The 11,682-nt window shown below is 36.7% G+C and overlaps 1 protein-coding gene across 1 annotated transcript; it reads right to left on the reverse strand.

Annotated features, from left to right (window-relative positions):
* Positions 1-427: 427 nt before the first annotated feature.
* Positions 428-5,761, reverse strand: LOC141602158 (protein LOWER TEMPERATURE 1). The gene is made up of 6 exons (XM_074422467.1): positions 5,401-5,761; positions 3,770-3,815; positions 1,732-1,825; positions 1,537-1,613; positions 1,345-1,442; positions 428-787 (listed from the first exon to the last, which is right to left on the reverse strand). Exons 1-6 carry the CDS (start codon positions 5,545-5,547, stop codon positions 749-751), a joined length of 501 nt encoding a protein of 166 aa, XP_074278568.1. The 5' UTR covers positions 5,548-5,761; the 3' UTR covers positions 428-748.
* Between the last annotated feature and the right edge of the window lie 5,921 nt (positions 5,762-11,682).

An 11,682-nucleotide genomic window follows, 5' to 3' on the forward strand; every position in this document is an offset into this window, starting at 1 on the left:
TTCCATACAATCCAGACAAGCCCCTAGTGTAAATGATTTGTTTACAGTGATATAATTAATAGTCTATGTTTCAATCATTTGTTCACCTTTGTTTATGGCAACAAAAACAAAGAGAGGAGGGGATTAATTGCACTGGTTATTATTGGATGAAAAGTGAATAATAATGAATGTGGAGGATCATTTTCTATTGGCGAAACATCTTTTATACATTTATTTACTTACTTTTGTTTGTTTTTTTATTTGCTTGCATGTTCGGTCACCAACACGTAAATTATGTCTCCGCTACTAACTATAATACTAGTATCTCACTGTCCTAACATTAGGTCATGGACAACTACATACATACATAGGAAGTTATATTACAAGCCTCCACGAAAGCATTTCAGGTCCAAAAGGAATTATGGAATTGGGATCGGAACAGAAGCAGTAACTTAGTTCCAGGACTTCAAGCCTAATCCATGTTCAGAAAATGGTTTAGAATCCGTCCACAATAGTAGTGGCCAAGGTCTATATGTGCTTAAATATCCATGTTAAAAAAACGCTTCTGTCTTACAATAAAACATGGCACATCCACATAATACAAGAGGAGCTATGAACCTGCAACCCAAATGGCCACCAAAAAGGACACGAAGCATTACATGGATAATACATCCTGCTATGACCGACCTATTGATTAAGTTTAGAGTCCACTAGTAGCTGCCTTACATGTGTGTAGTGACAAGCCACTTCCACATGCTTCTCTTTGATGTCACTCACTTGCATTAGTAAGTCGCTCAATAAGCTCATCCTACAGAAAATCACAATACATCTTCGTAAGCAAATTAATGTGTTAATAATAGGAACAACTGTCGGCTTGAAAGTACGCTAATATTTAAAAGAGGAAGCAATCGAATGCGTGCTGTTTGATGAAAAAGCTAAAGGCAGTGAAACTGTCAACTCAAAATTCATTGTATAGTCCAAAATAAGAACCAGTTTATCATGAATCAACTTTATCGAAAAGCTTTCTAACTCTATTCCTCAAAAAAAAAGCTTTTCTACCTCTAAATGGCTGAGGAAAATAGGGCGAGGAAACATCCATTAAAAAGCCAGAGCCAATTAATTTCATTTTATTTAGTGTAATGGGAGGAGCCACATAGGCACATACGGATATTTTCTTTTTTTTTTGAGGTAAAAGACTGGTATTAATTCTTGGTTTGAGACTTGATCTCAGAATAAGACGTCTCAGCTTGATCTCAGTTACAATGTTACCGCTGATATTAGTAGTATGGTTTTAATGTTGACAGGTTCAACCAAAGGTCATGAGAACCATCCCCTAACATGATAGCAAAACAATAAAGTACTTGCCTTCTTCCCTGTAGACGAAAGACCTCTTTCCTTTAAAAGAGCCCGCAACCTTTGTACTGTCATCCCTTGAAAATTGCCTACACCACTACTTGATCCTCCTGCAATGTAGAGAAGAGAGAAACCCAATCATAAACCAAACACAAAAATCATGTTTCAAAATTAGATAGTAGTTAAGCAAACTGCGAACCACACCTTGTCGAGAACCATTCTGGCTACCTGTCATCGCTCTCTTAGCTGAAGCCCTCCCATCAGGGGTTCTATCAGGTGCTCTGTTAAAAAAAGAACCCAAAATGTTAAACTACTACATTATAAAGATAACTTTACAATATTCCAAGATATAGCAAATAACCAATCGCTTGTGATTTATGAAGATTATAGAGAATATACCTCTTCTTTGAGCTGCTAGCCTCACCCTTTTGATTCTTTAAAGTAAGAGATCTAATCAGTATGTTCATTTGATCTGTCTTAATCACTTGATTCTCTGCACAGGCAAGCATACAAAACCAGATATCTCCATCAGAATCAAGAATTGACAGTACGCTTTGAGCATGTAGAATGCTTCTGAAAGTAGCTTCGAGTGACAAAAACCATCAATTTTTAGCTTCGCTTGTAATATTTGTCATTCTAAAAAGTTTAAACCAAGGCGTAATTAACTGAAGTGATTTGGGGGAGTATTTCTACTCATCATAGTATAATTTGTTTTGAGTTTTCAGTTGATGTCTTATCGCCTTTAGGTTCTTCATCACACCTCACATATTCTTTAAGACAGTTGCTTTGATGGGGGACTAAAAACAATTGTGAAGACTTGAAGAAACTCATGAAGTTGATAACATATACGCCAGATAACCAACAACATACGTGCCGTTTGAAATAATGTGATTAATAAATTATTCTAGGAGTGAACTGAAGGGTAGAAAAGAAATTGCAAAGATGAAAATTTGGAAGCAGGCCTGGCGCAAGAGAAAACTAGTAAAGACCAGAATCAGCTGCGCTAGTTTTCCAATATCACAGAGTTAACACTATGAGATTGAGTGCTCAATTTTCTCACAAATATTCAAGTGTTGACCATAATTCCCCTTCAAGGTCAATCTATTCAGTGTCAGATTTCTAGCAATTGCTCAAATGGAAAAGATACATGCAATTACTCCTGAGTCCATATGAACCAAAACTAGTACCGACTAACACAGTTTGTAAAAACTAAACATTTACAACAACCACCAATTAATTGGGCCTGTTAATTCACGAAAATAATCAACCTTAAAGGTATGTGTGAGTGTGTCAAGCCAGATTGATCATACTTCCCTATATATGCCAAGCTGCTATGATGAAATTTTCAAGATCTTTGTACAAACGGATCAAATTGAATCCTTTTATAATGTAGCGAATATAACATATTCAGAAAATGGACTAAGGCAGTAAGGCTTGGTTTGCATAAAGAAATTACTAAGTAAAAGTGTAAAACATTCAGAATTCCGGCATTAGAAACATACTGTAAGTTTCTGTCTCTAGAGTCTAGAGTCAAGAGACTGATGCTCAAGCCTAGTGGCTTTGCAGATTTATAGCCACTCAAGAGTTTACCAATGCCCCATTCTACTATGGAAGGTATAACGCAAACGTCTTCCAAACGCATCAAAATTTAGGAAAAGTAAGAGAGGCTAAAGCCAAAATGAAGATAAGTAAGAGTAAAGAAAAGACCAGGGAAAAGAATTGAGGAAAAAGAAAAGTAACAACATAACAAAAGGAAATCAATATGATTTAGAAAGGGTTGTTACAAGCAAAACAAGTTTCAGATTAAACTTAGAGAAGCTTCCAAACTCCAATCGTAAATTGGTGAGAAAAGAAACAAATGATACACAAGAAACTGGAACACCATTGTTCACATCAAAAATCAGAAACTTCAATCTAGATCTTTAAGAGCAAACCCCAAGGAGAAGTTTCATTAGAGCATCTCAACAATTACGAATAAAAAACATACAACGTGATGTGTATCAAAGACCACATGATGCGTATCAAAGACCACAAGACCACATAAGCTCCCTAAGAAAAGAAGAAAATAAAAACATTGCTTATAGTTACCAACCAAAAAGCTTAAATGCACTCAACAAGGCCTAAGTTTAGCAAGACTAGATCCACGCTCAATTCAGAAATAAAAAACCTATGACCACTTTCATGATATCGAAGGAGTGAGAATAAACATCATCCAAAGAAAACCATAAGAGAAATTAATACTCCTGTGTCATCCATGTCTTTATGTTTCGTTCAAAACTTCCCTCACACAAAAAAAAAAAAACAGCAAACATACAGAAATGAGAAATGGAAGAGAGAGAGCATGTACTGATTATGATTCCCAACCAGGTTCAATACTTAACTAATAAGAAAAACTGGCTACACAATTATTTGATTTGAACAAAATGTAGAAGCAGACCTGGTGGTGCTGTCTCGTGATCACAGATATAAACCCGCATACCGCCCTGAAAAAAATCATTTAATATCAGTTATGAAATCTAGATGAAGCTTTAGCAAATTCCAAACATTAGCCTCCTCTAGTATTGCCTTGGTCAACCCTTTTCTGATCCCTCAACTGACCTACCAGAATAATTTCCCAACCACCTTCTGATTAGAACAAAGAGATTTTACACCGGACATTTTTTCAATCATTTTCCGAAACCAACTCGTAAAACATTTGTGGAGAGTAACGTGTACACAGTTTCCATCACGTAACTATTGCAGGTTCATGAAGTTCGACAAGTGGTATCGCCAACACCAACTAAATTAACTACAATTAGGACAAATTGTGAACCCCAGTCAAAATAGCAGATGATGATCTGACTGCATTCAATTAGAAACAAAAACCAAAGCATAATGAGATTTTGAATTCACTAAACATCGTTCAAATTACCCCTATATCATTTTTGAAAATCCTTAATAAAGGAATTAAAAAAGAAATCACCATTTTGACCACACAAATGACAGAAGAGTCAAGGTAGAACAGTCTATATCAATACAATATACATTAAAACACAGACGTTTAGTCGCAATTAACATCGAAGACTTTAGTAGAGTCAAAGAATAGTCTTTCCCTTTAATATACTAATATATCCAACACAAATTTGCACCTCCTCAAGACATTATGCACTCCCACAACTATCTCAAAGACTCCTAAATGTCTTATCCTAGAATGAAGCAACATTTACATTTCATACATGTAAGTTAGTCTTAAAACTAAGAAGTCTACCTAGGAGTCCACAACAGCTCATGTAGAACTCCCATCTTGGTTACATCTAATCATATAATCTTTGGAAGGATTTTTTAATACTTCAAAATAATCCTTGAAGTCGAACACCCGTCAACCAAAGGACTACTCCATGTTTGTTCAACTCTTTTTACTTACATCTCCGTATATTATGGAGCCCTATTGGATGCCTAGGACGGTTTCAAATGATGATTCATGTAAGCCGACCCCAAATCAATTCGGGACTAAGGCTGTGATGTTGTTGGGTGACGCAACCAGACAATTACTTACACGAATGTGAACAAGGGAATTAACTTAACAAGACACCTATTGCAAAACATACTGCTCCCTCCCTCCCAAACATTTGTTTGTTTACCTTATTGTTTATGAGCTTTTATTGAATCATTGTTTATGAGCAGTAATTGAATCAAAGGTAAACAAATGATCGAAATGGAGCAGGTATTAGACATAGAAACCTGATCGAACAACAAAATGGTCCCATCTTCAACCCAAATTCCTCTTATACAACAAGATTTAGGGACCGCTAACATAAATCATCATTCATTGAAAACTGTCTAATTCACACTCAAGCGTCAAAAAAATTATCAAAAAAAAAAATTAAAATTGATTGATTCCAAAATACCAAATGTAACCAATTATTATGAGAAAGAGTTTAACATCTTATTCTAGGTGAGCAGTATTTTAATCAAAGGCAAACAACCGATTGGTACCAAAGGAGTACAAATTAACAAAAATAACATAAAATCAAACAAATGCTATCAAATTAGGGTAAATAGGATGAAGAAAAAAGGTAGGGAAGTTACGAAATTGGAAGAGGAAACGGTGGAAGAGAAGAGGCCGCGGGAGGGTAGATTGGTGAGGAACTTGGCGGTAGTGGTAGTGGCGGCAACGGCAGCGGTGGTTGCTGCGGTGGTGGTGGCGGCGGCGGAAGAAGATGAGCCGACTTCCATGGTAAGCCGCCCGAATCCGGATCGGGTTATTATTCAAGTTAAGTTATTATTAGTGTGTTAATTTAGGGAGTATTTATTGAAGGAAGGGAGTGTGTTATTGAGTCAAATAATTTTCTGGCTTTTGGAGGAGTCAAAACTTGATTTTGCTATATATACGGCTCTATCATTATACGCCCATTTGTGTTGGGATGGGATTTGCAGGCGGGATTTGGGTATTTATTTTGGCGCTTTTTCTGTTTTTTTACTTAGTTGTTGCGCCGCGCCCTACCGGGCGCGGTGCCCCAATTTGGCTATCCTACAAGTATGATTAGGAACGGAAATAAATGTAAGTAGAGGACTTATTAATGCAAAAGTTTCATTCGCACATGATTTGTTATTTGATTTTGATGGCCAGGTTTTAATGACAGTCGATTAGGATACTTCAGGAGTGAAGTGCGCATAGAGCAAGGTGCACATTTTTGTATGTGCATATATCGTTTGCATTAGTGACTTCTTTGGCTTGGCATAGGGAACTTGTTTGACATACTCTTGAAGAAAGTAGAGAACCAAGAGACATATTAGTTCTTTATTTTATATTTCGTCTAACACAGGGATGACAACTATTGATAAGATAATGTTAACTTATGCGTGCAAGTGAATTAATATTTTACTCAAAGAGTCAAAGATAATCCATCATGTTAAAACTCGGCTATCTGGCCACCCCACATCATGTTGGTTCAAAAGCTCTATTGTTATATAAACTCGCCAATGTACAGATGTTTTCTTTAACATTTCTAGAACTCAAGGTGCAGAATCTAACTTATAGGCTAGTAGGTCTTGATTAAACTGCCAAAGAATTTTGCTACCTCAAAATTCTAAGCTTGTCAATGTCCTGTACAAGCTAAATATCTGTTGGCAATTTTCTGCGCTAATTGAAGATTTGGTTTTCATTTTTGGCCCTTTTCTTCAGTCAGAAATGGTAATTTTTACCCTGTGAAAATACTTACAGCGTTACAAGAGCCATCACAATCCCAAAGAACATCGACAATACATTCCTAAAGACTTGTTTTGATACGAAAATATGGAAGCCGAGTGGCAAAGAGAGTGAAGGGTGCAACAGAAATGCAGCAAGTGTTCTTAGAACTCTTCGTGGGAGTTATTCGCTATTTTAGCTTTGATGGCTTATATCCGAAAACATTGTAAAAGTGTGGTTTCCAGAAACCAAGTTCATGGTACCAGGCGAGACTGTTTGGGAAATTAAGGCTGTGTCATAAAGTAGCATATATCAATACAAGATTTAGCACGCATAACATTTAGGGGGAAAAATAAGAAATGTCTCGACACAATTTTGAGGCCAGTTTGCACCACGAACACGGTTTCATAGTAGGTGAACCTGCAACAAAGAACAATGTAAGTTTTTAAAGCTCAAATGAAAGCCAAGGATTATATGTAAATGCTCTTATTGGTGCAATTAATCACCATCAGCAGAGGTATAGGAGGTTAGATACCCTACGACAATCATTTTTGTTCTTCCTTGATTCAGTTAATAACTTGCTGCCCAATTATCAATTTTGATCATAAAACTTTACACCCACAGCAGAACCCAGCCAATCTATTTGATGCATATACGCATTTCGGTTTAATATCACTAATTCTTGGGACAGCAAGGAGACCAGAATCAAATCAATATCTGTATTAACTAATGATGATAAGCATCAAATGCGAGAAAATTATCAGTGCATATTAGTCGAATAGTCCTTGGTAACTTGGATAGCTAATTGGATATGCTTTATATGATAAATGTGGGCAAAGACATGCTCACCCCCTTAACTTTCTCTGGATCAAAACTCAAGTTCAAGGGGGCATTATTTCTCGCACGATAATAGTCATCAGCGAGGGTAAAATTTCGGTGAATTCTCTTAGCTGTGCTAATCTAAAGAATGTAGTTTTTCATACCGACCCGCAGTAGAGTACCCCTCAACAGCACAACTACTTAATAACACACAGAAAGTAGTACATGGCTTGTCTTAATGACACAAGGAAAGTAGTACATGGTAGTATTTTCCATAATTAAACAACAGACCAGCTAGCAACTGCTTACAAAACAATCCTCGTATGGTAAGCAAAAGACCTATGTGTCTTTAAATATAAGTATAATGGGCTCACAAATAGGCAGGGCGGTGATCATAAATAAATTCAATCGCGGCGATCGTAACCCAGTGTTAACTATACGCTCTCATTAATCTTAAATTAAGACACTTGTGTCTCGGATTCTAGCACAACAGGTGAAACAAATTCAAATACAAAAAAAACAGTAAATTAGGAAGATTGTGAAATAAAATTGAAAGAGTGTTTTACCAGGCCTTCAATCTGAAAAGCACGAAGAGGTAGAAAAGCTTCCTTTGTCCAACCCAACTTTTTTGATCCTACCTCGATTCACACCACCTGAAGCAATTAAAACAAAGACTATGTTCAAAGTATCAAGGCAAGAAAACAAACAGTCTCTCATTCTTTCCCTCACACTCTCTCCCCCTCCCTTTTTATCGGAACAGAACCACAATAATACGCTAGTATCACATGATTCACATGTGAATCTATGAGATATGTCAAACAACATAATGAAGGATAAGTAACTCCTATTGCACAAAAACTATCCTATACATGTGAAGATGGTGAACAGAGAATCAGGAATAAATTGGCAGGCTGGTTCATTCTATGCTCACAACAGCCACATATATAAGCTTTTATAATAAAAAAAAATGAGCTTTCCTAGACACGATGCAACGTGTCTTAGCTAATCTAACAGTGATTTTCAAGGCTTGCTAAAGCTTAGAATCGTAATTAATTTAGCTAACCGGGTTGAGGGATGCGCTAACTCAGAGCAGGCCAAGGTTTGCCTTAAATCCCACCATTTTCCAGACCTACAATTGTATCTAAAAAATGAACAAAACTAATGAACTAACCAATTAAATGAGGTCCGCTTGGTACTTGTTCATGCATATAACATTCAGCAATCAGGCTCACCTATCGAGGATCCAAGATTTTAGGTAGAGATGACGCCTGTCTGACTTGATTAAGTTCGGGCACGATTCCATACAGCGGTTTGCACCCTGCCATTTGCGTAACTACAATTCAAGACCAACCATCTTAATCACGTTTTAAACATAGTTGATGTGGAGTAAGTAACTATACTTACAGTTCAATAAAACCCAGCTAAAATAGCAATTAAACCACCGTAAATACGGTGTCAGCGTAGAGAAAGTAATAATTACTTGGTCTCGCTAATCAGTATTTAGGTCAGGGAAAAATCCAAAATTAATGTATACATTTGACAAGAATCTAACACATATCTAAGAAGTAATCCAACTTATTGTGCAAGTAAATGGAAAAAAAAAATAGAATAGAACTCGTGAACAAAACACCGCAGTTACCTCAAATCACGACTTCCTCGAATTGTAAAACCACGAAACAAAACCTCAAAACAGACCGAAATAGAAGAGTGTTAAATACTCTACAGCCATTAATGGCAAAACGAGAAGTCTAATTAATTAAATCAAGACGTTAAAAGATACAAGACAATCAGTAATTAGGGTCTTGAAAAGGGAAAAAGAAAAATACGATTAAAGCAACGAGAAAACACATACACATGGCACCACATTTACAACGAGCCTCAACGGGACACCAACCAACAACAAGCAGGGGAAATTTTCTAGACAGGCATTATAAATAAATTTAGAAAAAAAAAAGTAACTAAAATTACCCAAGCATCAACTGGGCTATGAAAGAATGAACATGTAGCTGGGCAAGCACGGATCTCAGGGACACTACTGCAAGTTGAAGCGAGGAATCCGTAAAAGTATTAAAGACGCTCCCAAACCTGAGCTTGAGATTCTAAAAGTTAGGGGAAACAAACAGAAAATCAATTTTTAACACAAATAACAACGAAACAATGAGATCTTTAGAAATATAATCACAAAGAATTTCATTCCCAGGGCCTTTATTAATGGCACTCCCCCTTACCCAACGACACGTGTTCACTTACAAAGTCACCGGAAGAAAAGCAGAAAGACGGATGCGGAAATCACAAACCCAAACATATAAAAGCTGAATGCATACAGAGTACAAATTACACAATCGCCTAGCAGCCATGTACTATATGAGTAGCATTTAATCAATGCATCACGGACGTAAATACGTAAAAAAAGTGCTACTAATCCGAGACCCCATTGAGAATACGAGTCCACACTCCACTACTGAATGAGGGACTTTGTACATGCAATCAAATCTACCATTAATCATTGTAAGATACCCATCTCGGCCATCAGAGGAGCACCGTGTAACTACGTTTATGTTATAAAATAAAGCCATCATTGCCCAAGGTGGCGAGGAGAACCCCATCACATTTTAAAACTCTACACATTACAGAATTTATTTCCAAGAGGATAGCCGCAACTTTAGTGATGAAACTTCCATTCTCACTTAAATAAAATCTCAAAAAACAGAACCATAGAGATCCATTAGTGTAAAAGTTGTCAACTTTGACAGCCAAATCAACTATTTTGTTGGTCATGCCTATTGGTTTGTTATCCCTTAAGTTCCCCCATACAGTCAATCAGAAACATCATTCACCACCATTTCTAGTTCTAACTCGCCCGACTATAGACCCATTAAATCGCAAATAGCTCTAGCAGAATGCCAATTCAAACCAAAATTCTCCATTTCTCCAACCACTCAAACCGAGCTGTATCTAGTCTTCCATGCCCATATTTCAACCCACATTGACTCAAAACAGTCCTAAGCAAATGCAAATGCAAGTTAGAGCAAAACCATTAATTTCTGCAGTTACTAAAAACGAGCTATTCACCAAATTAGTTACAGCTGATAACCCATTCTCGAAACCCGCACACTTTGAGAGTACCAAACAAAAAAAGAACCTACACACTTTGTAATTTTAAGATCTGATTACAAGAACTTAACCGCCACAATCATAAAAGGTTAACTAAGATTGCTAATTCAACTATTCAAATTTATTTTACAGACGATACTCAATTATGACCGTAATATCCACACCACAAAAATTATCGAAATCTAGCACTTCTATTTCCTGCTACAAACCCAATAACTTTATTCACACAATAATACTTCCAAATGCACCAAAAACATCCCTCTTATTTTGCGCATAACTTTCGCACATTTTATAAATATGATGCGACATACAATAATACAAGCATTAACTCCTCATATCAATTAAGCTATCCCAACCTCATTTTCACATTCTTAAGAAGACCTTTCTATTCCCAAAAAAATATCAAAAACCACAAAATGACTTCCAATGATTCGCTAACCTCGAAACCTAAATCAATTAAAATTCCTAAACATAACTAATAGCAAACAAATTGCAGTAACTCCGCTACATAGCCTAAATCCACACCAATACAACATAAACAAATTTCCTACAGATAAAACCGGCTCGCTTACTACATTCCTCTCCATAAACACACACAAAAACACAAATAAAACTAAAAAAATTCAAAAAAAACATTACATCTCAAAAAACAATAAAATGAATACCGGAATCATCCTCGGAAGATGAGGAATCATCATTGCCGAAGAAAGAGAGAAACTTTCCAGTACCAGAAGCAATAACTTTGGCAGGATAAATCAAGTTAGAAAGCCAATTAGGGTTTTCGATATCATCGTGTTCTTGAGGCGGCATATAAATTCCCACCCCAGGGCCCTCACCCACAACATTGCAAAATCCAAATCACCCCCAATTCCTTCACGAATGGCATGTGAATAAGCTCACTCAACAAAAAACACCGGACAAAAAGAAGAAATAATGCACTGTAAACCACAAACCAAATAACTCACCTCGAGCAAATCAGTTGCAATCAAACCGGTAAAGGCGGAATTCCAGCCCGAGTGCCTTCATCAATGGTTTTCTCCCTGACCAGCAGCAAGTGTCCAACTACAAAGGCGAAAATTATAAACTAACACGTATCCAATGAAGACACTCAGCCAGCTAACTAAAGAAACCACAAGTAAAAGTCCAGGTTTAAAATAGTACAAGCAAGAAAACATACGTAGACAGATTAAGAATAGCAACGAGAATCAGGAGAAATCTGTAAGTCTGCGCTGCGCTGAAATCTGCAGTGC

Source organism: Silene latifolia, chromosome 1 (assembly GCF_048544455.1).
Source record: "Silene latifolia isolate original U9 population chromosome 1, ASM4854445v1, whole genome shotgun sequence".
Taxonomy (NCBI): Eukaryota; Viridiplantae; Streptophyta; class Magnoliopsida; order Caryophyllales; family Caryophyllaceae; genus Silene; species Silene latifolia.

Coding starts and splice junctions, on each gene's coding strand:
- LOC141602158 (XM_074422467.1), bottom strand. CDS start 5,547: ATGGAAGTCGGCTCATCTTCTTCCGCCGCCGCCACCACCACCGCAGCA. Junction 1,614..1,731: donor GCTAGCAGCTCAAAGAAGAG/GTATATTCTCTA, acceptor TTTTTTTAACAG/AGCACCTGATAGAACCCCTG. Junction 1,443..1,536: donor CCAGAATGGTTCTCGACAAG/GTGTGGTTCGCA, acceptor TCTACATTGCAG/GAGGATCAAGTAGTGGTGTA.